The sequence below is a fragment of the Macaca fascicularis genome, chromosome 3, assembly GCF_037993035.2.
Source record: "Macaca fascicularis isolate 582-1 chromosome 3, T2T-MFA8v1.1".
In the NCBI taxonomy this organism is placed as follows: domain Eukaryota; kingdom Metazoa; phylum Chordata; class Mammalia; order Primates; family Cercopithecidae; genus Macaca; species Macaca fascicularis.
Window position 1 is genome coordinate 95,220,742 of NC_088377.1, and position 27,227 is coordinate 95,247,968.

The following is a 27,227-nucleotide window of genomic DNA, read 5'->3' on the forward strand; positions in this document are numbered from 1 at the left end:
TCAACCTTGACTGTATGTCAGAATCACTTGTGACTATAAAAACAAAAAAATCCTGGAGTGCAGATTTAGGGGCCCTGGATTTATACTCAAACACCTCTTATCTTTAGTGCCACTGATGATTCTAATGCAATACCAGGGTTTGGACCACTGTGGCTCTCTATTGCTGCATTATGATGTTGTCTCTGAAACTTGCTTGGTTTCTCTGTTGACCAATGTCACTGCTTCTCAACCTTCCACATAATAGCATGCAAAGAAAATGGTAATATTTGTGTGGCACAGTGGGGTAAATAGATGGTATCTTCGAAGCCAGGCAGGAGGTTACTGGCCCCAGGGACTCTGGCTTTCTTATTCTTGGCACTTCCAGGCCTACTAGTTGGGAAAGTCTGGCTCCTGCTGTTCATGGAGTGCTGAAAGCCTGACAGACTGTGTATATAATGAGTGGACCCTTAGTAGATATTAGCACATTATTGTCGTCATTATTCATATTCTATATCATCATTATTAGTGGCAGGAATTCTTTTATCCAAGTCCAATATCTGACTGTATTGTATTTGTCTTTTCTGGCTGTTTGCCATAAATCCACACCTAAGTTATATCCATGTCTTGAGGCTGCCACCCCCACCCTGACCCCATCTTTTTAACCATCTTAATAAACCATGCCCTAAGGTCATTACTGATCTGCCTTCTCAGGTTTCTTATAGTTCTTAGACTTTGTGCCATCTGCTTGAGTGCTTAATGTGTTCTCTCATTATTTTATGTACCTAAATCTTATCTCTTGAAGATTTTATATTTAAGGGCAAAGATATGGGCTAATGTTTCTTTAATGTTCTTGGTTCTTAGGAAAATGTGTTGTGCATCTAATAGGCATTTAGATAGTTGTTGACTTTGAAGCTATGCAAAGTAATCCACACAAAAATCTAGGCACTAGAAAGAAGAAGAAACTGAAATTGTGGGATCTGTGACTGCTTTCTCTTTCTCAAGCTGGATCCTAAAGAATATCTTTTCATTTGTTCACTATACAGAAACTGGGCTTTGATTCCAGGTACTATAACTATATTGTATATATAAAAATAGATATTTACCTTCATGTAATGGGAATGCTTCAAATAATTTGGATTGTTGAGAAAGTATCTTTATGTGTTAAGGTTTTTGTTTAATTGAGTGCATTCTATAATTTCTCTTATATGGTTGTAGGTAATAGTAATTTAACCGTTTAACTCAGCGAGGTGCCAGGCATGATACTAAGTAGTGTAAAGATGAATTACACACACACACTCAGCCTTGAGGCCGTTGCATTCTAGCAGAGGAAACTGACGTGTGTGTAACTAGCTATTTAGGTGCCGTAATAGTGGTATTATAGCTAGGATAGCTGGACAAGCAGTACAAAATGCTACATTTGAATTCTTTTGATTCTGAAGGACAAATTACAGATTTTTAAGGCAGGAACAAAGGCACAGAATCATTAAAGCACTTGGAGTTTTAGGGGATTGTTGCCCAGTGCATCTAGAATGAAGGGTGTGTGGTGGGATTGACTGGAAATAGGCCAGTGTAGGCTACATATGTGTAATGGGAAGTCATGGGGCTTTTCAAGCAAGGGGATGTGATGCTTGGAGCTGTATGTTTCGAAATTGACTTCAACCCCTAGGATGGATTGTATTTGTGGGGTAGGGAAGCCAACACTGATGACTTCAACTTCTGGAAAAAAACTTTGAAACTCAAAACGAACCCTTATAACATTGAGAAGTGGCTAGTAATGTTAGGAAGGGATTGGAAATAGAACTTGTCAAGCTTGATTTGAAAACTTTATCCAGATAGATTTAAGGAGTGTCCTTAACTTCTTTTTATGCCATTTTTCACTTGAGGGTTAGTAATGCCAAAAGTCTTTAGCATGCTTTAGGTACAGATGAACCTCAATTTAGGAATAGGTTGAATTTTTAAGTTTTCACTTATTCAACAGGATAATGCATATCATTTTGGACTTAGAATACATTTCTTCGGCCTGGCGCAGTGGCTCACACCTGTAATTCCAGCACCTTGGGAGGCCGAGGCGGGTGGATCACAAGGTCAGGAGATCGAGACCGTCCTGGCTAACACGGTGAAACCCCGTCTCTACTAAAAAAAATTAGCCAGGCATGGTGGCAAGCGCCTGTAGTCCCAGCTACTCAGGAGGCTGAGGCAGGAGAATGGTGTGAACCTGGGAGGTGGAACTTGCAGTGAGCCGAGATCGCGCCACTGCGCTCCAGCCTGGGAGACAGAGCGAGACTCCAACCAAAAAAAAAAAAAAAAAAAAGAATACATTTATTCATATAAATATTGTTACAAGACAAGGTCATTAAATGCCCAGCATAGGGAAGGAGGCAGCTCTGTCATGGTGGAAGGAGCTCAGGCTGAGAATTAGGACACCTGGGTTCAGCGATCTCTAGCCACTTACCAGCTATGTGCCTTGCGGGGAATAGCCTCTTAGAAGCCCACTCTTTCATTTGTAAAATGCTAATAAATACTCACAAGGTTATTGTGAAAATCAAGTTTTTTGTGAAGGTGCTTTGTGAATTTTAAGACAAATAGTATTTATGAAGTACACGTGTAAGAGGCAAAAAAGTATTTTTTTTAACTTCTGGATGGGAATGTTGATTTGTGGTCAGGAACACACCTTGGTTGCTGCGGTTGTGGGAGAGCAGACTGCAAGTTACAGAGCAGCACGAGGAGAAGCCCACCCTGGCCTCATGGTGCCCTCAAACCTTGGGGAGGAGAGAGAGAAAGGACAGTGAGTCTCAAACTTTAGCTTGCCTTAGACTCAACTGGGGAATCTTAAAATTACAGATCCCAGCATTGCTACTTCCCGGTGACCCTCACGACAGCGTCTAGGAAGGGCCCCGGCTTGGGGTAATTGGAAGAGGGAGGAGGTAAGAGCAGGCGGGGGCCCGGGTGCTGGTGGGAGATGGAATGAGGTTTGGGGACTTGGAGGATTGTCTGTTCAATATCTTCATCCTTTCCTCCCGCTGCAAGAGGGGAGGGAGCTGGTTGCCTATAGACCGGGTATCTAATCTGCACAAAATAAATGGTTGCTCCATTGATGAAAAAGGATGACACACATGTGTGTGTATCTATCAAAATATATTCAATTGAGGTTATTAGGACATGATTTTGGATTATTTCATTCCTCCCCTTAATTATATCAAGCTTTATGCATTAATTCAGCAAACACTTGAGCATGCTCAGCTTTGTGCTAATAAGTACTGTAGTAAAGTTTGGTAAACATTGTTTCTGCCCTCAGGGAGTTACAATCTGTTTTGTTTAAACAAGAGTGTAATTAACATGAGACGAATAATCTTCAGTAGAGTCCTCTCAAATCCCATAAGACTGAAAATTGATACAATGTGTCATATAGTCTGGTGGAAATTTTCTTTAATCAGAAAGAGTTAATGTAGCATCCTGGAGAGTCTAATTTAACTTTAGATTGTAGGTAATTTCTGTGCTTCCAGCAAAATCATGAACCTTACAAAATTCTCAGCCATAAGGATTGCGATTTTTTGAATTAGATTACATAGCAAACCTTCTTTCCTTGAGCACCTTTTTCTTAACAGAATAGGTTTGGATTTCTAAATAATATATTTTATGTTCTGATTTTTTAAAATGCCGTTATTTGTCTCGGTTCCTTAGAATGCCAAAAAATGGCATATGTGTTTAAGTGGAAAAAAAGTGGGTTCCCAATTTTGTTAGACTCTCAAAAATGTCGATAATCACTGGAATAAACTTAGAGAAAATAATTTAAAATATTATTTTCTGTAGGCAAGAAGGCAAGAAAAGCTCTTAAGGGGTGCCTTCAGAAGTTTTTGTCATTTTCCATTTTTATTCTTCAATTACATGCTCACAACTCAGTATTTGCTTTACTGGGACTTTCATGTTCAAATGACATACATATGTATAATGTATTTCAATTTTTAAGTAAAATATCTCTCTAAATTTTATACAAAATTAATAGCCTCTATAAAATATACTTCCTATGTCAACAGATGAATTGCAGCGTTTTTTTCTTTTATATTTAAGATTAAAAAAAAAAAAAGGAGGGGAGAGTAGGAATACTTTAGGGTAAGTAGACCTAGGCTTTTGTTTCATCTGTTCCATCCTCTTTCTACAACAGCCATGCCGTGCAGGTCAGAGTTCCTGAGTTCAGCCTCCTTTTCTGGGTTTACTTGGTGTGCATTCTTATGCAAGTTACTCAGCTACTCTGTGTCTCAACTAGTCTGTATACTGTGGAAATATTTGTACATATGACATAAGGTAGTTGTGAGGATTTATTTGGCTAGTACAAGTAAAGTACTTATAAAGTGTTGGGTGTGTAATAAGCATTCAAGTGTTAGCTCCGTTGTTTTCATCGTTATTATTACTAAGTTGAAATGAAAAAAGGAATTCAAAACATTGGGCAGATGATGAATGGACCCTGGAGACTGTGAAAGAATGTCAGGAACTCCAAGTGTTGTCCTTGTGTATTGTCTAAAAGGCACCAGAGACCTCTCTCTCACCTCCCATCCTTATTCTGAGAAAGCGAGGTATTTTAAGGACATAGAGGGATGATGACCTTGACAGATCCTAGTTAGCACTCCAGAATTGTGAAGGGCAAAGGCCAACTTAATGGCATAATAGGAAATGCATTACTGTTAAAGTCAGCAGAAGTCAAGAATGCCCCCTTTGGAAGGCAGCTATGCTCACCACTCTACCACCAACACCAAGAGTGCCCCCATTTACCAGAATTGTGCAGTAATATTCTAAAAGTTTATTTTTGTCAAATAGGAAGAAGAAACTAATAGTGAAATTATAAAACAGGAACAAAATTATTATATTTAAATAGTATTGTTTAAAATGAAGAATTAGGGCCGGGTGTGGTGGCTAACGCCTATAATCCCAGCACTTTGGGAGGCCGAGGCAGGCGGGTCACCTGTGAGACGAGCCTGGCCAACATGGCGAAACCCTGTCTATACTGAAAATACAAAAATTAGCCAGGCGTGGTGGCATGTACCTGTAATCCCAGCTACTCAGGAGGCTAAGACAGGAGAATCGCTTGAAACCAGGAGGAGGAGGTTGCAGTGAGCCAAGATCACACCGCTGCATTCCAGCCTGGGTGACAGAGCAAGACTCCTCAGAAATAAAATAAAATGGAGAATTGAAGATAAGTTTTAAAAACTATATGAATTAACAGTTTAGTAAATGAACTAAAAATAAATACATTGCAAAATAAATACTCTTCAAAAATAAATACCTTAACAATATCCAGTAATGTATAATAAAAAACATTTTATGAATATTAGCAGAAAAAAATGTTAAACTCACAGGAGAAATTTCATAAGAAATGAATATGTTAATAATATCTGTAGAATTTTTCTCAAGTACTATCGAAAAACAATTTGAACAATTGAAGGTATATGTTGTATATATACACATACCTATATATCCAACATATATATACCCACACCACATTTATGGATCTGAAGGCTCTATATTGTAAACATGTAAAATTAATTATTAATTAATTTTGTAAGTGAAAATCCAATTATAACCTCAGAGGGTTTACCAAAGTATAAGCATGGCAAGTCTTCAGTATGATAAAGGTTACATTTACGTTCAATAGGAGAAAAATAATTTATTCAGAAAAGGATAGTTGAATCATTGTGAAAATAAAGACCAAATTTTATTATGTTAGGTTAGAGACAGGGTCTTGTTGTGTCATCCAGGCTAGCGTGCAACCTCAACCTCTTGGGCTCAAGTGATCCTCCCAGCTCAGCCTTCCTGAGTAGCTGGGACAATAGTTACGTGCTTTGTAAAGACCGGCTCTTGCTGTGTTACCCAGCCTTGATTTAAACTCCTGTCCTCAGCTGTTCCCCCTACTTCCTCCAGCTGAGTAGCTGGGATTATAGTCATGAGCCTGGCAGATGAAATTTTTAAAGACAGAAACCAAAAGGAACAAATGGTAGATTCGTTAATAAGAAACAAAATTTAAAATTTCAAAAGATGAATATATCTTATTTAAAAAAGTCAAATGGCAAACTAAGTTAGATATTTGTAACTTCAATTATCTAGAAGTAACTATTTGTGTTTCCAAGGCAAAATGGATTTTTAAATGAAAAAATATAACTAACTTTAAGGATAAAACAATAAGATCTGATCTATTTGGTTTTCATTTTTCTTTCTTTCTCTTCCTCCTATTCTTCCTTCTGCTTCTCTTCTTCCTTCTTTCCTCTTCCTCCTTCTCTTCCTCCTTCTTCTTTCTCCTACTTCTTCTTTTTCTCTTTTTTTTTTGAGAAACAGAGTCTCACTATGTTGCCCAGGCTAGAGTGCAGTGGCTGTTAACAGTCACAATCATAGCACACTGCTGCAGCCTTGAATTCCGGGACTCAAGAGATGATGCTGCTTCTGCTTCCCCAGTAATGGATACAACAGCCATGTGCCACTGTACCTGGCTTGGGTTTCATTTGTAAGAGTGTTTTCATAGTTTGATTCCTTAGTTAAGAGTTATTTAATCAGAAGCCTGCCATCAGCTGTATCTTGTGATGTAAGAAAATTGAATTGTGTCTTCCAGGTTCATCTTAGTATGTTCTTTCTACTTGGACAGATAGCAAGGTATTGATTCTCATATGAGACTGATTTTATTACTAGCTTCTTATCTCTCTCTTACCTTTTCTTATTTTTTTCTCCTTTACTCGATTCATTTTAAATTGGTTTAAAAACACAGGTAAGATTTGTCATAAAATTTCAGGCATTGCAGCAGTATATCAGAAGTGGTAGTTCCCTTTTTTCTCCCACCCCCAATCCTGTACCCCTAAGCCACCATATTTCTTTATTCTGAGTTATCTTTACCTGTTGATTCCATTCCTTTCTCAGTTCTGTTAGCGATAGTTTCCATCTAATGGTTTCTGTCTATTAGCGGATATTAGGCCCTCCTATATTTTGTTGAATGAGTGAGTGAATGAAAATGGTGATTGTATGCTTAATTCCCTTATGAGCCGGTCAATCACAATTTTAAACATAGCCCTGGGGCTTTTGTTGAAGAGACAGTATTCTTTTTTACACATTTCAATATTTCAAATGCTTATCTTTGAAATGGCTTTTCTGTAAGATGAACATGTTTATGCTAAAATTCTAATTTAAATTTCTTTTTTCTTACAGCTGCTTTTGCAGCAGTGTTGCACTGGTAAGATTTTTTTCTCCTATGGTATTTTATGCAGATGTTTATAACTTACTAAAGCTATTTCCCATACATTTAAAGGAATAATTTCAGCATGATCAGTATGAATATATATTACATGTAACACAATAGTCTGAAAAACTAGTTTAATTGATAAATCAGGGTCAGAACAATATAATTGTTTAATAAAAAAGAGATTCATTATTAAAGAGGCTGTATTTGAGACTCCACTCAATATTAATATGTTCATGGTGAGAGAAAGATTAATTTTTTAATCTTCTAGATAGAAATATGAATTTCATTAGATGTTTCTAAAATGGTAACCCAATGACATTTACAGTTTAATCTATACTTTTATTGTACTTGACTTAAAATATTCTGGTTCATTTTAATTTTAAAATCTAATTTGATTTTTTTATAGAGGGAAATTTTCGTATAAATGCAATACATACTGAGTGGAAAACAAATATAGATACTATTGTATTTGAGTTTTATTACAAAATTATCTGCAAGTTAGTTGATACTTTTATTTTTGCTCTTAGCTTAGTTTAAAAAATAATACTTACAGTGTAAGTTTTAACACTGTTGCTTTGTTTTGTTTTTCCAGGAGCCATATAACACACCTCTTTGAAAATGACCGTCATTTTTCTCACCTCTCAACATTGGAAAGGGAGATGGCTTTTCGCACTGAAATGGTTAGTTTTTATTTGGCATTTCATCATAGTACTTTAGGAATTTAAAAACATTTCAGATTTTTTATTATGGAAAATTTCAAGATGTTCCAAAGTAGAAAGAGTGGATGCTCCAGCTTCTACAGCTGACAGCCACAGCCGGTTTTCCTTCATCTACACCCCCACTCACTATGTCTTTTTTTAATTTTAATTTTTATTTATTAATTTTTTTTTTAGACAGAGTCTCACTCTGTCGCCTAGGCTGGAGTACAGTGGCGCCATCTCGGCTCACTGCAAGCTGCACCTCCCAGGTTCACACCATTCTCTCGCCTTAGTCTCCCTAGTAGCTGGGACTACAGGCACCTGCCACCATTTTAGTAGAGATGGGGTTTCATCATGTTAGCCAGGATGGTCTCGATCTCCTGACTGAGGGATGGCCTGCCTCGGCCTCCCAAAGTGCTGGGATTACAGGGGTGAGCCACCGTGCCCAGCCAACTATCTCTTTTTAAAGGAAATCCCAGACATTATATCATTTCATGCTTTCATACTTTCGTAAGTGCATAAGTGTCTCTAAAGATAAGACTTTGTTTTAACTATGGCACAAAACCATGGCACAAGACATAACTGGAAAACATTTAACAACATCCTTAATATCATCAAATAGAAATCAGTAGTTAAATGCCCTGTTTGGCACTTAAAAAAAAAAAAAAAAAAAAAAGAAAAACAGTTGATGTGTTTGAACAGGATCCAAACAATGCCTACAGATTGCATTTAGTTGATGTGTATCTTAAGTCTTTTAGTATGTAAATTCCTTTACCTGTTTTTGTTTTGTTTTCCTGCCATTTGTTTGTTGAGAAATCCAGGTGATTTGTCCTATACCCACAATAATCCACATTCTTCAATTATGTTCCTGTATCCCAAGTTTCCTGAACATTTATGGATCAGAAGATTTGACTTATTTTCTGGCAGGAATACTTCCTAGGAGATGCTGTATACTTCTATTGTGTCAGGCCAAGAGGCACATCATTATCTGGTTGTCTCACTTTCTGTGATGTTGGGATTGATCACTGGCTTCGGGTATTGTGATGCTGATTCCTCCTATAGCCTAGCCATCAGCCTAGGTTAGTTATTTCGTTATCCTTCTCAAACTGTGATACCTAGCCTATCATTTTTTTTCCCTGCACTTACTAGCTACAATTCTTCTATTAAGAACTTTCACACAATACCTTTTGATTTCTCTCTGAGGTATATTTCATAGAGGAAAGACAAGAAAATGCTTTATTCTTTCTTTTCATTTACCAGTTTTCAGAAAAATGAGTAGCTTCCCTAGCATCTTCTAGTAGTGATCAATGGAGTACCTTCTTTTGGAGTATCATTATGACATGATGGATTTTAACATATTTTGTAAACTTTCTTGTCCTTAGCTAGTAAAGCCCTTGCAGCTCTCCCTGTTTGCCCTTGATGTGACCTCACTAGTATCCACAGGTTCCTTACTTTCAGGTACTACAAGACATTTTCTTCTCAGACCTGGCATTAGCCAGTTTTCCAATGAGCCACCATTCCTGTCAGTGGCAGATGCTCATTGCTACTAGATTGGCCATTGTATTTTGGCCTTTTTACTGAATAGAATTAGGCTACAAAAATTTTTTTAAAGAGAAAATAAATCAAGAATTTGTATTAATTTTTCAAATGGAAAGAAGATTAGATTTTTTTACTTATTTGATATTAATCATTTTAGTTTGAGAATCTTGGTTTCAAATTATTGATTTGTTAGGAATAAAAGTACCAAAGGTATCATTAAAAATATGATTACTGAAAAGAGTTTAAGATTTTCTTGCAGTTCGGTTCTGTACAGGGCAACCCCCAGAACTGGGTCTCAGCCCAGGAGGCCATGTGGGTTCTTGGCTTTGGGCAGGAAGGAATTCAAGAATGCGCCAACAGAGTAAAGTGAAAATGAGTTTATCTTAAGAAAGTAAAGGGATGAAAGGGTGGCTACTCCACAGGCAGAGCAGCTGTGAGGGCTGCTGGTTCATTGTTTTTAATGTTGTTTCTTCATCATATGCTAAACAAGAGGTGGATTATTCATGAGTTTTCTGAGAACAGAGAGGGGAATTCCTGGAACGAGGGTTCCTCCCTCTTTCAGACCATATAGGGTAACTTCCAGAGGTTGCTACGGCATATGTAAACTGTCATGCTGCTGGTGGGAGTTTCCTTTAGTATGCTAATGTATTATAATGAGCAATAAGGATGACTAGAGGTCACTTTAGTTGCCATCTTGGTTTTGGCCGGCTTCTTTACCGCATCCTGTATTATCAGCAGGGTCTTTGTGACCTGTAACTTGTGAAACCAGTCCTGCCGAAATCCTGGGCTCCATTTTAACCTTAGGATATAGTCCACTAGGGATATACAGTAAAATTACAATATCTTACTGTTAATTGAAATCTTCTCCCAAGTTGATAAATAGTTCATTCCTTTCTTTCATTTTTATTTTGATATTCAGGTAGTTTTACATTTTTGTTTTATAATTAAGCATATGTTTCCAAAATCAAACCGACAAAAGAAGGAAGGTATAGTTTTCTAGGGCTGTCATAAAGAAGTACAACAAACTAGGTGACTTAAAACAGCAGAAATGTGTTTTCTCACAGTTCCAGAGACTAGCAGTGGGACGTTAAGGTGTTGACGGGCCTCTTGTCTCCGAAGGCTGGAGGGGAGAGTCCTTCTTTGCTTCTTGTCAGCCTCTGGTGGTTGCTGGCCATCCTTGGAATTCCTTGGCATGCTGATGCCTCACCCCAGTCACTGATCCATCTTCACACGGCCTTTTCTCCTGTGTGCCTGTAGCTTTGAGTCCAAATATTCCTCTTTATTTAGATTTACCAGTTCTGTTGGATTTAGAGTCCACCTTAATCCAATATGACCTCATCTTAACTTGATCACATCTGCAAGAATCCTATTTCCAAATAAGATCACATCCACAGGGTCTGGTGGACATGAAATTTTAGGGGACACTATCCAAATCACTACACAAGGAAACATAATTATAAAAATAGTGATATTAGAGCTAATACATCGGAGTATCAACACCATTTTTTTCTTTTTCAATAAATTTCTGGGTATGCATATCACTTTTGTATTTATGAGTCTTAAACCCAGTTTAAACTTTGGCAGTTACCAGGGCAGCTCCAGGCAAAACTGAAGATGCAAATAGAAGATGTAGATTTATCTTGTGTTTCTCTGTCTTCCCTCATACTGCCACTTAGATTCCCCGTTAGGCTTCTAGTATTTTCTTGTTTTTTTTTTGTCTCACATATTATTCCACTCTTGCTATCTTTCCAAAGTAGTGTGCCAAGCTAAAAAACTATCTCTTTTCTTCAAAATAGGACCACTCCCCACCCTCATCCCCAGTCCCACAGGGTTCTTACCTTATGCTAACTTGATAGGAGGGAAAATAATCTGTAAAATTAGGTGGCACCTGAGTGAAATTCATAAGTAATAATACATCAGTGTATAACCTTCTCAACATATTTGCATTTTTGCATGTAAATCCAGAGGAAAAATGACTGATAGTGTCATTTTGGGGATTAAAATAAGCAGTTAGAGGAACATTTTTGGCTTGAGATTTCTTGGTTCGTGATAAATTTTAATTCCATAATAAAGCACTCACTCTGTTCGTAAGATAGCATTTTCTAATAGTTATATTGGTATGGGTAATAGGATTTTCTAAGTTGAAGTATGCTGAGTTGTATTATTTTGTAAATGCTGAAACTTTTTGAAGCTATTTTGCATTCAGTTATTTCAACTAAGAAATGTTTATGTGAAAATACATAGTTTTTTCGCAACTTTAGGATTTATCAGTGATCAGAAACCTGTGAAATTCATTGTATTAATAGCTGTTACTTGCTTAATTGCTTTGTTTTTCGAAAACAGTGTATTTACTTAGAAGAGGCATCATAATTGTTATTTTAACTGAGCTTATCCTTATTTCAGGGACTATATTATTCCTATTTCAAGACTATTGTGGAAGCACCCTCATTTTTGAATGGAGTATGGATGATTATGAATGATAAACTGACTGAATACCCTCTTGTTATTAATACGTTAAAAAGATTCAATCTTTACCCTGAGGTAAGGCACTTTTTCCAGTTGTGACTTTTCACTTTTGTAAAACTTTTTTGTATTAAATGCTGATTTTAAATCTAAGATATTAGTCAATATATTAAATTGTATTTAATTTTTTAAAAGAAAATATGGGCCAGGCGCAGTGGCTCAAGCCTGTAATCCCAGCACTTTGGAAGGCTGAGACGGGTGGATCATGAGGTCAGGAGATCGAGACCATCCTGGCTAACACGGTGAAACCCCGTCTCTACTAAAAATACAAAAAAACTAGCCAGGCGAGGTGGTGGGTGCCTATAGTCCCAGCTACATGGGAGACTGAGGCAGGAGAATGGCATAAACCCGGGAGGCGGAGCTTGCAGTGAGCCGAGATTCGGCCACTGCACTCCAGCCTGGGCGACAGAGCGAGACTCTGTCTCAAAAACAAACAAACAAACAAACAAAAAACATAAAGAAAATATGTATCTTGTGGAGAAATATGTAAAAAAGATCATTACTGATTTTGAGGAGAAGGCTTTAATTCTGTGGGGAACTGTTGTTGTGATTGCATTGTTTAAAAAATACAAAAACTAGATTTGGTGTGCTTGTAGGGTTTATGCTAAGGGAGCTCTGTTACTTTTACATGTCATTTGTTAAATGTTTTCTTCCTTATCCTCATTTAATTGAGTGCACTTTCTTGAGTGGGGGTGGAGGGAAGGTGAGCCCAGTTCAGCAAGTGGAGATGACATTTGGCCTCTCCTTTATCCTCCTTGCAAAACTATAAATTTGTTAATGTGGAACTCTAGTTCGATAGAATATATACTTTAATGATTTTGTCAAAAGTCCTTCAAGATAGATATTGAACTGTCCACCAGCAGTGTTTTCGAAACTATTTATTTACCTGCATCTTTGTTAATTGGATAGACAAATTGAAGTCATATGATGTATTTCATTCATTGATTATATATATATTTTAGTGTTCTCTATATATGTGTATATAACACACATACATATACATATAATACATTTTTGCTTTTAAAAATAATTGCCAATTCATGCCTTTTATCTATATTTCTATTAAAATTTTATAAGAGCTCATTTATTATATACTGGATATTAATATAATGCTATATAATGAAACATTTTCCCCAGTTGTTTGCCCTTTAGCTTTGTGTATGATGTCTGTGTATTTTTTTATACCGAAATATATCTATGAATCTTTTTTGTCTTTTATACACACATGTAAAAAACTTCATTTTTGTAATCATAATTTTTTTATATTTACATTTTTAATTTATCTGGAATTCGTTTTGATGCATAGTGTGGGGTAGGAACCTAACCTTGAATTTTTTTTTTTGAAAATGGTATTGTGTATAACCTAACACTGATGAGGTGTCCATCCTCTCTCCACTGCTTTGAAGTAAACTTTCTTCTTTATATGCAAAATTATTATACCTACATGCTTGCATGTGTTTCTGGATTTTGTGCTCAGTATTGCCTTAGGTTGAGGTTGTGGGAAGTGGACTTTGAGATGGAGACTTACATGCAGGAAGTAGTTGAGGGAGTGTCCTTAGGGTCAACACCTTAAGGGGGACGAATGAGGCAGGAGGAAGAGGAGAGCTTTGATGCAGTCGCTGTGAAAGCCTCATCCAGTCCCTGGGCAGCTCTGGATCTGGGATGACCTTACAGAGTTGTCCTACCTTGAGAGAAGGGCCCCTGACCTTGATATCTTTCCCTGTTGACTAGTCAGTTATTGGATGCAGATTGCCCTTGGGTAGGGGGTGTCACCTTGAGTGAATTTACTTTCTTCAGCCATGGGCAGTTCCCGGGGAGGGATGCAGCTTTCAGCTCTCACTTAACCAGTTTTCCAACCAGCTAGAGGAATCAGTGCCTCACCCCAGAAGAGGGAATCTGGGGTGGCTTATCACTACCTGTACCATGGTTACATTGATCTGTCTAGCCATTCTTGTGCCAATATCACACTATTTTAATTATTGAAAGTGGTAAGACTTAATATCTGTTAAAACATTCCCTTTAGTTTTCTCGATACATTTTAGACACTAGGAATTTTGAATAGAATTATTTTATGTTTATGAATTAATTTGAGGGAGAATTCATATCTTAAATAATTCAGTCTATTCCAGTAGACCCAGTATCTTTTACTTGTGCAAATCCTCTTTTGTGTCTCTTAGTAGAGTTGTATAGTTTTTGAAAATCATAAATTTAGCGCTTTTTTTGGCCCATATTTTGTCCTTATCCATGGATGAACAATTGAAAACTGACCAGTGAAGAATCTGCCTAGGAGATTCTGAGCCTCATTTTACTACATTTAAAGGGAGCCAAGTGGATGGTATAGAAAGGGAAAATATGATAATTGTCAGAATATCTCAAAAGTATTCTAGTAATGAAAATTGTTTAGTATATTTTCTTAAGATGCCTCCTTTTTTTAAAAAAAAAAAAAAAAAGGTAATTTTGGCCAGCTGGTACCGGATTTATACCAAAATAATGGACTTGATTGGTATTCAGACCAAGATATGTTGGACGGTTACCAGAGGAGAAGGACTCAGTCCTATTGAAAGCTGTGAAGGTAAGTTTCTTTCTGTGATATTGTCCAGTTATCTGTTGTAACATAATAAACTTATCCAGCATAATAAACTTACACTGTAGACTTAGTGGTATAAACAACACCCATTTTATTATGCATATGGATTCTGCAGGTCCAGAATTTGGGCAGGCTTTAGCAGGGCTGGCTTATCTCCATGATTTCAGGGACCTCTGCTAGTAAGACGCAAATGTCTGGGAAGACTGGAATTAACTGAGAGGCTGCATTGCTCACATTTTGACTCCTGGGCATGGAGGACTATGAGGCTGAGCTCAGCTGGAACTGTCAGCTGGGACACCTACCTGTGGCCTTTCTGGGTGACTTGGGCTTTTGATAGCAAAGTACCTCAGAGTTGTAGTAAGGCTTTTCCTATGGCAGCTGAAGGTTCCAAGGTGGACGCTGCATGGCCTCTTATGACCTAGTCTCAGAAGTCACATAGTGTTGTTCTGCTGTACTCCATTGAAAGAGTCACAAGCCCAATGAAACTGAAAAATGGGGGCTATAGACCCCATACCTCTCGAGGAGGCGTATCTGTGAATTTGCAGCCCTGTTTTAAAATCACCATTGCTCATTACCCTGATCGCATTTATGTTCTGCAGTAGTGTTATGTTTTCATGTGGGAACCAGGGCAACTATTGAATATATCTGGCCACCGTTTTCAAAATGAACACAATTTAATATAAATTGCTAGACACATAAGGTAATTTGGGTTAATGTGGTTAGAACATATGTTTTGTTTATTTTTAAAGGATTGGGAGATCCTGCTTGCTTTTATGTTGCTGTAATTTTTATTTTAAATGGACTAATGATGGCATTATTCTTCATATATGGCACATATTTAAGGTAAGATAATATTTTACTATGTGTTTATAAGATATACTAAAATAAAATAGTTGATTACTTAATAGTTAATCATTGATTAATTTATAGTTCAGTTTTATGAAAATATCCTAAAATACCTTATTATCATAAGATCATTCATTATTTGCATGATTTCACCACTGCCATGGCCCATCACACTTAAGATAGTTTTAGAGGTGTAAATAGAGTTGGGAATACTTGATAAATTTAATTATTTTTTTTTTTGAGACAGGGTCTCACTCTGTCACCCAGGCTGCAGTGCAGTAGTGTGATCTGTGCTCACTACAACCTCTGCCTTCTGGGTTCAAGCAATCCTCCCACTTCAGCCTCCTGAGTAGCTGGGACTATAGGTGCACGCCACCAAACTCCGCTAATTTTTTGTATTTTTTGTAGAGACAGGGTTTCACTATGTTGCCCAGACTAGTCTCAACTTCCTGAGTTTGAGTGATCTGCACATCTCAGCCTCCCAAAGTACTGAGATTACAGGCATGAGCCACAGTGCCTAAATTTTAAATATTCATAGGCATTTGGGCATAAACAATATATATTCCATATATGGTTATGGAATATCTAATATATTGTTATGGAACAATATATTCCATTTGCTGTATGTATGTGTATATGTGTGTGTGCTGAGATGTGTGAAGTCTTACTTCTTACTATAGTTTTGTTGTAAAAAAAAAAGTTTGTAGACTACTGCTTAAGGTAGCATGAGGGAGCAGCTTTTACCTTAGAGCATTTGGGTCTTTCCAGATGGCTGACTCCGTTCTTCTTCCAATGTCAATGGCTGTAGATTGTTTCAGCTCCTTCCAGTATACATTATTTGCATAATATATAAGGGAAAAGACCACTCATTATCAAATAATATTAATAGCTCTTTACTAATGTTAAAATAGAAGTATTTTCTATGTAATATTTAGAAGTATCTTCTGTAGAGTATTTAATATCTGACTTGATTTAGTTTGTAGTTGAGCAGCATTCCTAAAACTAAAAGACTACTTTTTTAAGGCTTTTTATGTTTACTTTTCTTCTTTCTTATTTTTTTGCCAATTTATTATACTGTGTATGTTTGAAGTATTTTACCTTGAGATTATCTTTAGAATTTTCTTCCTTGCTGCTTATTGATTCTTTGTAGTACAGAATTATGAGAATTGTATGTGATTTTCAATTCGGGATAATGAGTTTGTATTTGCTATTATCCCATTATCTCCTTTCCTTTGGAAGTGTGGCATTTTCAGTTTAGTACCTCAAAGATCTGTTGAGTTTCTAGCCCACCGTTTGAGTATCTAGCAGCTACTTGCTAAGCATTTGTCAAACAAGGAAGCTGTTAGAAGATCAATGTAAAATATATTTGCATGTAGATTTAAGATACTTTGATGTTAATATTTCTGACTTAGGTCTAAGAAAATTATTGTTTAATTGGGGAGACAAAAATAAAAATGCATGATTAAAAGATGATGTGAAAGATTTTGTTTTCGAAACAAGACACAGGGAAGTAAGTTAAACCAAAACACTATGGTAATGAGAAAAGGGGGCTGACTTGAGGGAAAGTGGGCCTGTGTGCTTGCATCATAATGAGCCAGAGGGAGAGAAACTTGGTGGTGTCTATTCATTTTGCTAAGTACTGCCCATCTGTCTATGGGTAGCTTTATTACATTTGGGAGATTAGATTTTAAATAAGAGAAGTTAGAATATGAAACATGGCATGTTTGCTAAACTGCTAATCTACACTTATGCTACCTTTTTAAAAAAAAAAAAATATGGGGTCTTGCTATATTGTTGCCCAGGCTGGAGTCCACTGACTATTCACAGATGTGGTCACAGTGCACTAGGGCATCAAACCACTGGCTTCAAGCAATCCTGCTGCTTCAGCCTCCCAAGTAGCTGGAACTACAAATGTGTGCCACCTTGCCTGGCTACTTTTTTAATTGAAAGAAGAACTTATAAACAATTGTTAAAGCATTCATATTTTCTTGTGATGCTTGTTATAACTGTTTTTTCAAAGGCAGAAGGCACATCTACTGAAGAGAAGTTTCTGGTTTCGGTTGAGGGGTTTTTGGTGGTTTTGGCCCTGACCTGACCTTTCTCAGTCTTTAACCCCTGTGCTGCCTGGTAGGCAGTTTTCTGTCTATGTAAGAGATGCATATTCAGTTGTTCAGTCAACACATACAGTTCATACCAAGTAGATTCTTAAGGCTGTTTGGGCTCTGAGAGCATGGGAGTGCGACAGGGTGTGTGTGAATGGAAGATAGACAGGAAGGAAGGATAGAGTGCTTAGAACTCCAGAGGCAGAAGGAATTTGTTCTGCATGGAAGGGCTACTTCAGTGTGACCTTGTAGAATCAGAGGTATTTGGATAGGTGGAAATAAACCATGAACATAAAAGCATACCAGGGAGAGGCAAAGGCCAAAATCTAGTGTGTGGAAAGCAGGTAATAAGCAGATCAGTTTTGCTGGGATGCATGTTCTTCAGGGAGTGTTGTGGAGGATTCAGATGGGAACAGTGGTTGTGCTGGATGATGAAAGGCCTGGGTAACTGACTGGGTTGAAACCTATTCCAAAGCAAGTGAAATAAATACAGAAATTGACCAATATGAAAACAGGATTCAAGCTGAAGTATGATCTCATGGAACGCTTGACTTTCCCCAGTCCTCAAAGTCAAGCAGTGACTACTTCAGCACGGCGTTTGTCAAATTGCAGGGCATCACTTATTAGAGAGTTTTACAATTGATTCAGTGCGTTGAGCCCATTTCATTTTAGATTAAAAAAAAAAAACTACAAAGTAGATAATATCATCTGTCACACTAATAAGGATAGATACTATTTAGAGAAACTTCCATTTGCTATATATATATATACACACACATATGCACACACACACACACACGTGTGTGTGCTAAGTTGTGTAAAGTCTTCTTAATGTACTTTTGGTGTAAAAAAGTCTGTAGACTACTGCTTATGGTGGCATGAGGGAGCAGCTTTTACCTTAGAGCATTTGCGTCTTTCTAGATGACTGTCTCTGGTTCTTCTTCCAATGTCAATGGCTGTAACTTGTTTCAGCTCCACCCACTTGACTGCTTTGTGCTTTAGCTGGCCCCTTCTGTGTTACCCAACTCTTGGATCCCATGGTGGTCTGTACTAGCAGCACATGTTTTTATTTTTCCAGATTTCCTTTTGCTGTTTGTGGGCTTTTTCTTAACCCGGAACCATCTCTTTAGCTCTATTCAAAGGCATCCTAAACTGAAGGTTCTTGCCACAGTTGATCCTGATGTATATTATTTTGAATAGAGACTCTTATCACTTCTTTTCTATCAGTGTTTTTCATTGCATTTTTGTATGTTTTTTGACCCGAAGTACATTTAGAGGTTTCAGATTACTAGTTAGTTCTTAATGTTTTCTTTCTTGATGGTTAGTCACCCTTGTAATTTTATGAGAGGGATAAAGCTGCAGACTTCTTAAAATATGGGTTAAAAATAAAGAGGAAGATATCTAAAGTTGTTTTTAGGATTAAAAAAATAAATTGTATTATATACTGAGAAATAAAAGTTGAGATTTGTCTAGCAGGTTAGAAATTTGCAGGCAGATTGACTGTGACATTTTAAATTCAGAAGTATATTTGTTTTGAAATAATATACATATAAGTTTTTAGAAGCCAGGTAATCCAGTCCATTTCACCAGAAATGGAAGAAGGAAAAATAGAAAACAGCCAAATGGTGAATGGAGCCAGACTGCCAAGCTCTAACTTGAGGAGATGAAGTGAGATCTGTTTTGCAAACACAGCCTACTCATGGTATAATTCTTTTTCTGGAATTCTCAGTATTTTAGGTTTTTTTTTTTAAATACTCATTGTTAATTATTTTTTGAAGCTGTATTGATTTATACTTACCGTTATTTATTTCATAAGATACCCTGATATTTCTTAGCCACAGACTAACAGTTTCTGAAGGCCAGTTTCTTAAGACCCAGTGTGTGGAAATCTCTGTTCTGCCAGTAAGAAGGAGCATTGGTTGTTGGGCAGTTAGAACTTTCCCCATAGTTTCTTCTGGAGGAAATTTATATATGCTTAAGTTTCTCTTATTTATAAATAGAAAAAACTTTTGTTGTTGGACTCTAAGGCAGATATCAAGCAGGTGATACTAAAGCTTTTATTCTTTGCCCTTTAGTGTGATTTTAGTAATATTTTGGAGTTCGGGGTTAGTTCGGTTATGGTGCATTGTTGAGGAAGAATAGATTGGATAGTATATTAAGCTGTTAAATATGTGTATATGTTTAACAGTTCTCTGGAAAAATGCATATGTATATAAAGTTTATTATAAATTTTACTGCTGTGTAAGGATGAGTGCAAACAATAACAGGGTTTCTAAGGAGGAGTTTTTTTTCTTTCTCTTTGGAAAAGAGTGCCAGAAATACTCTGACTAGCTGAAATAAAAGAGGGAGTACACTACTGGGATACAGAGGCCTGGTGGAATCAGAGGATCATTGAAAAAAGTGCCTTTGTTTAAGGCTTATTCCTTTGTGGGTTTAGATTTATTCCTACTGGCTGCCAGTTCTTCTTTGCCCGTCGCTGTCCTTCAGGCTTGCTTTCTTGCTTCCTTCCCATCCACCTCAGAATGTGTTTATCCCTTACCTTCTCTCTCACATGACAAAATTAAGACAAACCTTTTTCTTTTTCTTTTTTTTTTTGAGACAAAGTCTCACTCTGTTGCCCAGGCTGGAGTGCGATGGTGCAATCTCGGCCCACTGAATTTTCCGCCTCCTGGGTTCAAGCAGTTCTCTTGTCTGAGCCTCTTGAGTATCTGGGATTACAGGGGTGCACCGTCACAGCCAGCTAATTTTCGTATTTTTTTTTTTTAGTGGAGATGGGGTTTTACCATTTTGGTCAGGCTGGTCTCAAACTCCTGACCTCAGATGATCCACCCACCTCGGCCTCCCAAAATGCTGGGATTACAGGTGTGAGCCACCGCGCCCAGCCAACAAAACTTTTTAATTGGACTTTCCTTGGGTCCCCTTGCTATCCCCATCTAGTCTCCCACCCCTTCCTCCTCTCCCCAGCAGTGAGGCCCTGGTCCCATTCACTTCTCCCACTACCCGCTTGTGCAGCTGCTTACTTAGCAGCCCTGCCTTTGATTGCTTGATTTGTTTTGAATCTCAGGATGGTGAAATGATACATGAAACCATCCAGGGTTTTCACAGACCAGGGCTATGGCTGGCCAGAAAGGACTCTGGTGCTGTCTCTTTGAGCTTCATTTTCTTTGTAGCATTCTTCCCTGATTACTGCTGCCTCTGTCTTCAGAGTTCCTACTACTCTCCTTAAAACTGGAGCTGAAGGATAGACAGAAATTCCTTTGCCTAAGATAAGCGAAATATGGTGGAATTATAAAAGTACTTAAGTTGATTTTTAGATCATGTGTTAGAATCTTTGAGTTCTTTTCCGTTCAGTATCCTATGCGAGGTTGCCCCCAGAATACCCCATTAGGTTTTTAGACTCTTCAGCCTGTGATTCCTTTCTAGATCAAGCGCCGTCTGAGGAGGTCTTCTGGAGAAAACAGTGGGCAGTGAGTGTGGCTGATGTGGGGCAGACAGAACAGTGCCCCTGCGGAGTGTCTCATTGTTGACTGATAGCTGCCCAGTCACTGCTGCCTACTTGGACCTTTGTTTATTGTACCCCATGCAATACTTTCACTGAAACTTTACTTTTAAATTATTCCTTCAGTTTGTATTGAGGATCTTATAAGAAACAGTTGTGTGAAATTTCTTCCTTTATTTTATGCATTGCTATCATATGAGTGTATTATCTATGACCCAGTAAATAAATAACCAGTAAAAAATACTTTTTTATGTGTAAAATGTTATGACTATGGAATCGTGTAAAATCTTTATATACATTTTTAAAGATGAGTAAAATGAATACTTATGTACCCATGACACAGATTAAAAAAATATATAAATTATCAGAGCTTTCATACTCTTAGCATTCCTTCTTAATGCATTCTCTTTCCTTCCCTCAACCCTCAGAGGAAATGGCATCCTAACTTTTGGACCAATGTTTTCCTTGTTTTTCTTTATGATTGTGCCACTCATGTGCATATCCTTAAATAAGGTGTATTTAGTTTTGAAAACCTGAGTATCAAGCACAAACCTAGCTGCTTAAAGGAGAGGACACTATTGCCATTGTTAGATGAAAGTTCCCAGAAGAAGAGTTTCTGAGTCATGGTCTTTAGGTTCCCCGAGGGAACTTTCTGAGGCCCTCAGGAGCTCAGCTGAGCTACGGGAGGGAGCTGAGCTGTCAGGTATGGGAGTGGCTGGTTAAACGGACAGGCCAAAAGTGAGAGTTAAGCCTTTAATCATTTACTGTAATGGTGTAAGTGGGATGTGAGGACCAGGATATCTCACCCTCATCAAAAGGGAGCAAAAGGCTCCTGCAGTTTATGGTTCTTGAGGTGGTGGGGCAAAGGAGAAGGGCTCAGAGCCAAAGAGAGCAGAGTCTGAGTCAGAGTGGGGAACAGCCACTTTAAGGAGCCCCTCTCCACCAGGCCTCAGCAGAGAATGGGACCAGGAAATAAAGGTGCGTGGGCTAGGAAGGCAAATATAAGAAGAGGTTTATCTCTCAGAAGTGGCTGAGTCGTTGACTGCAACTCCCCTGAGAGAATACAGTACACTGGCTCTGCACCAAGCCTGGTGTGTGAAGGGCGTCTTTTCCCTGTGATGCCTGCCAGGCAAAGCCTTGCATATGACCAGGCCTGAGAAATCCCATATACGTTTTCAACCAGGAGCGTGATTCCTCAGGACATCAGTAGGCAAGGTCATGAGCTAGTCCTGGGATAAATGTGGGACTCAGTCGGTAGGGACATCTGGCAGAAATGTAGTGGCCAGGTACTGAATATCCAGCAGAAATATCATGAGGGGAGGAGCTGTTCCCTCTTTCTAAATTCCCCACTGTTTACCCTGGCTCTGGCGCATATCAAAGCAGAACAACTTCTGTGAGTGACATAAGTGTCTTTAACTGATGCCAGCAGTAAAGCATGTGGAGCCAAGATAAAATACAGATGAGAATCTGGTCCAGGCTCACACAAATAAAATATGGAGATTTTGGGCATGAGTCAGTACTTGGTTCTGGATTGGCCACCTTCCATGGTTTGTGTACATCTGTCCTCTTGGCATTTTCCTTTGCCATCTCATTGGGATTTCCTTGACTACTCTCCCCTGTTGGATCTCCTGTGCCCTTGTCCTGTTTGTTCCTCTTTCTTGGTTTATTTTCTCACTTTGGTAGACCTCATCTTCTAGTAAGTAGGTCTTGAGAGTAGATAGCTGGGAAGTAAACATTTAGGAAACTTTGCATATTTGAAAATGTCTTTATTTGCTTCCATATTTGGTTCACTGCTTGGCCAAATATTGAACTCTAGACATGAAAACATTGTTGGTTGCTGGCTGGGCGCGGTGGCTCACACCTGTAATCCCAGCACTTTTGGAGGCTGAGGTGGGCGGATCACGAGGTCAGGAAATCGAGACCATCTTGGCTAACACGGTGAAACCCCGTCTCTACTAAAAAATACAAAAAATTAACAGAGCATGGTGGTGGGCGCCTGTAGTCCCAGCTACTTGGGAGGCTGAGGCAGGAGAATGGCGTGAACCCGGGAGGTGGAGCTTGCAGTAAGCCGAGATCGCACCACTGCACTCCAGCCTGGACAACAGAGTGAGACTCTGTCTCAAGAAGAAGAAAAAAAAAGAATGTTGATTGCTGCAGACGGTGCTATTCAGATGTTCCTAAGTTATTCAGATTTCTAAACCTTTGTATGTGACCTGTGCTTCCCCTTCCTCTCTCTGGAAGATTGTGGAATATCTTCTTTGTCTCTATGGTTCTGAAATTTCAGAGCATTATGTCTCAGTGTAGATCTGCTTTCATGTGTTCTCTTGGACACTTGATGGGTTATTTCAGTCATGTTTTGATTTCTGGGAATTTTCTTGAATTATTTCTTTACTTACTTTATTCCCTTTGTTTTCTGATTCAGAACTTTTATTGTTTGGATGTTCATAGTTCCCGTCCTCTAATTTTCTTCCCCCCAACCCATTTTTAATTTATTTGGCTTTGTTCTACATTCTAGAACATTTTATCAGCCTTATTTTTTCCTACCTTCTGCTGAGTTTCTATTTTTCATTATCATGCTTTTAGTTTCCAAGAAGTTTTGTTTGTTCTATAAACATTCCTTTTTAAAAAATAGTATTTTATTTTTGTTTCATGGATTCAATAAATTTTCCCTCTGAGGGTATTAATGATGTTTTTACCCTCCCGGAATAACCTTGGCATCTTCTAGCTTGTGTGTGTGTGTGTGTGTGTGTGTGTGTGTGTGTGTGTGTGTTTGAGCCATAGTCTCACTCTGTTACCAGGCAGGAGTGCAATGGCATGATCTTGGCCCACTGCAACCTCCGCCTCTGGGTTCAAGCAATTTTCCCTTGCCTCAGCCTCCCAAGTAGCTGGGACTACCGGCATGTGCCACCACACCTAGCCAATTTTTGTATTTTTTAGTTGAGAGGGGCTTTCACCATGTTGGCCAGGATTGTCTTGATCTCTTGACCTGGTGATCTGCCTGCCTCAGCCTCCCAAAGTGCCGGGATTCAGGCGTGAGCCACCGCGCCTGGCCTCACTTGTTTTTTTAAACATCTTCTTTACCTTCCATGTTAGGTGCTTTCCTTAGATGTCTGGTAAACTTAGGCTGTCATGGTTAAGGCTAGAAGACCAAAAAAAGCTGTATAGAAGCTCTAAATTGTGGGTGGAATCTGTTACGGTTGAGTTTTTATATAGTTTGAATAAATGATGTGAGCAGAACTCAGAGTGACTGCCAGTTCTTTGGTTTGCCTTTAGATGTAAAAGAAAATATAAAGTAACAGATGTCTTTTAGGGTTGTAAAAGGGAGGTGCGGTGTTTTATTAGGTTAACTAAAATGGAAGAGTATAGAAGATTTTTAAAGAAGTGATTGAGTAGAGGGGAGAACACCTAAATGAGTTTAAGAGACTGTCTTCTGTGTGAGAATGGAATAAGGTAGTGTTTGCAAAGGACCCAGAGGAATGCTTGCCTTCCAAAATACTTTTTGGTTGAATACATGAATTGATAATTAATAAAATATTGAAAGAAAAACTTAGCTTATGGTTACCATATGTGAAAGGCACAATAGAAATATATTATCTATCATATAAGCTTTACTAGCATTTACCGATTTAGCAAGTGTTTTTCCAGTGGACTCATTCTGAAGCTTTCCTTCTGCAGATTCCAATCTTCACTGAAGACTGTTTTTGATTGGAGAAATTCAGTACATGTATAACGCTTATGTGCGAGGCTCTAGTCTAAACTCTTTGCAGTCAGAAATTCATTTAATCCATATGGTTACTCCATGAGATAGGCAAACCACTTTATAGATGAGGAAACTGAGACACAAGGATATTAAATAACTTTGACGAGGTCATTGGCAGAGTAGGGATTTGAGTACCAACAGTGCCTCCAAAATGTGTGCTCTACTGTCTTTGAGAATACATTTTAAGTGTTCTTTCCACAGCAATTAAATTGTCTGCAGCTTTAGTTAATTTTTGTTTAAAGATTCTGCATAATGAAGAAAAAAAGTGTTTATTCCATTTCCAGAGTGAGTGGTATTTATATTTCATAAAAAGTTTTACTTAAAATGTTTTAAAGATACATGACACTAAGAAGGATCTAGATTTTCTGTTCTCTTTTCTGTTCGCATGTTCCAGAATATTACTGTTCCGTAATAGTTCATTTCTGAAGGATTCTGAGGTCCCAGGATTTTTCTGTTCTTCAGCTGATATTTCTGTACGCATTGTTTTGGTTTGATAGGTGGAAGTTTACTCTTTCTAGTGTTGTCATTTTTCGGGATCCTATTTTGCTCCATTTGTGGCTGTCATACATGTAATTTTATACATGTAATTTTATTCTAATAGTTTCCTCAGTTAATTTTACTTAGAATCATTTATTGAACTAACTACACATTGGAGGGAAAGGTAACATACTCCGTGTTGGGGGGCGGATTCTTAAATGTCTGCTTTTGCGATTACACATTTCCCCAACTCCTCATCCTCTAGGTAAGATGACTGTAACTCCATACCTTCACATGGTCTGGTAGTTTGTAGTTGGTAATTTCAGTATGGAAAGTTTCTCTTTTTTTGGAAGATTTTTCTTTAATGGTTTTCAAGCCAAGGTGAAAATATACTGTATTATTTCTTTTGGTGGTGACTACGAACATCTATTTTAATGTTACCTGGAACATTTTTATGATTTGTTCCTGATAAGTATTTTTTGGCAAGTATCAAGAGGTCTCCAAATAAGTTAATTGAACAACTTTCTTTCTATTAATGTGTCCTACAATGGGTATGTTACTTATTAGTATGTTTTTAAACTGAATTTTCACTGCTTTGTATATACATACATATCTTTGGGCATTATTCAACTTTTTCTAATCAAGTACATCAGTGGTCCCTTGCCCCATCTGTCTACCCGACCTCATCAATCCCTTTGTCTAGGGGAAGCCACTTTCAGATCTTTGAAACCTCAGCAATTCTAATACGTAAAACCATGGTCCACAGTTACATTATTATGCCTGTAAAAATATTGCTTACTGCTGAATTAAGTAGTATAAATAATTGTTTATTTGGTAACTTAAAATTTTTCCTGTGGTTAATTATTGCTAATATTGTGTTTTCCTTGGTGTTCTGTATGCTGATTAATTCCTCTCCAGATCTACAATGAACTGTAAAGACTTATTTTATACTTTGTTAAATGTATAAAATCCATTATTTCATTTCTCCCACTCCTATCCCCTGGGGCCTCCCTCCTGGAACTTCTGTCTCTGGTTCCATCCTAGACCCATCCTTCCCTGGGCTTCCGTATAGCGATTCCCTGGGAGTTTTGTTTGCCACCATCCTGAGAATTCCCCTTTCCTGTCTTGCTTTGGATTCATTGTGTTTTGGACCCCAAGTTGGTCTCTTTCTGGTCTGTTTCATCCTTTTGAGGATCATATTGTCAGGTAATTTCCAAGAGAGTCACAGAGATAATTTTAAAATACATTTGTTTGGCATGTTTGAATATTTCCTTTTTTATTTTTATACTTACTTACTGGTTTGCCTGGTTGTTGATTTTAACTTTTCCTCAGACTTTTAAAGGCTTTTTTCGACTGTCTTCTAAGATGGTGTGTAGCTTTTCAAAAGTCTGCTGCTATTCTACCGTTAGCTCCTTTTGTGTGTGGCTAGTTTTTTCCCTCTGGCGACTTTTGGGTTCATCTTTCTCTCTTTAGTCCCCTAAAAGGTCATGATGTGGCAGATATTATTTCATCCTTCTCATCGCATACTTTGTGTGCTCTATCTATCTGGGCACTTTCTTCACTTTGGAGGACAACTTTTTTTAGTATTATTTCCATAATGACTTTCTTATCTCAATTTTTTTTCCCTGTTTTCTTGAAAGTTATTGACTGGATATTGGACTTCTTGAAGTCGAATTTTCTCAGGGTTTTTCTCCCTTATTTTATTTTTACATTTTATTGTCATTTCTGTTAGATTTCCAACTTCAAGAATCTTGAGTTTGAAAATTTCTCTAATTGTTGCATTGTCTTTGTTACTTCTTGGTCCCCCTTCAATTTGTATTAATTTCTGTTTTTCACATTGAAAGCTCCCATCCCCACAGCCTGGTGATTCCTAGCTTGACATTTGTATCTAAGAATGAGGAGCTGGTTAGAAGGTTGCAAAGTGGATGGGTCTTAACTGACTAGTGGTTTTTATTACAGCATGAGCAGATTGGAAACTGCTTTGTTTGGGGAGACCCAGGC

The 27,227-nt window shown here is 37.9% G+C and overlaps 1 protein-coding gene across 2 annotated transcripts in view; it reads left to right on the plus strand.

Moving 5' to 3' along the window:
* Positions 1-27,227, plus strand: part of DPY19L1 (dpy-19 like C-mannosyltransferase 1) — a 108,887-nt gene that overhangs the window by 11,399 nt on the left and 70,261 nt on the right. Inside the window, exons 1-6 of one of the 2 annotated variants that reach the window (XM_065542141.2) lie at positions 6,272-6,615; positions 7,162-7,186; positions 7,788-7,875; positions 11,836-11,973; positions 14,407-14,527; positions 15,292-15,385. In XM_065542141.2, the coding sequence (XP_065398213.1) occupies positions 7,855-7,875; positions 11,836-11,973; positions 14,407-14,527; positions 15,292-15,385 (374 nt within the window). In that variant the 5' untranslated portion in view covers positions 6,272-6,615; positions 7,162-7,186; positions 7,788-7,854. Of the gene's footprint in view, positions 1-6,271; positions 6,616-7,161; positions 7,187-7,787; positions 7,876-11,835; positions 11,974-14,406; positions 14,528-15,291; positions 15,386-27,227 lie in introns of those variants that run through there. The other variant, XM_065542139.2, reaches the window with a different exon arrangement.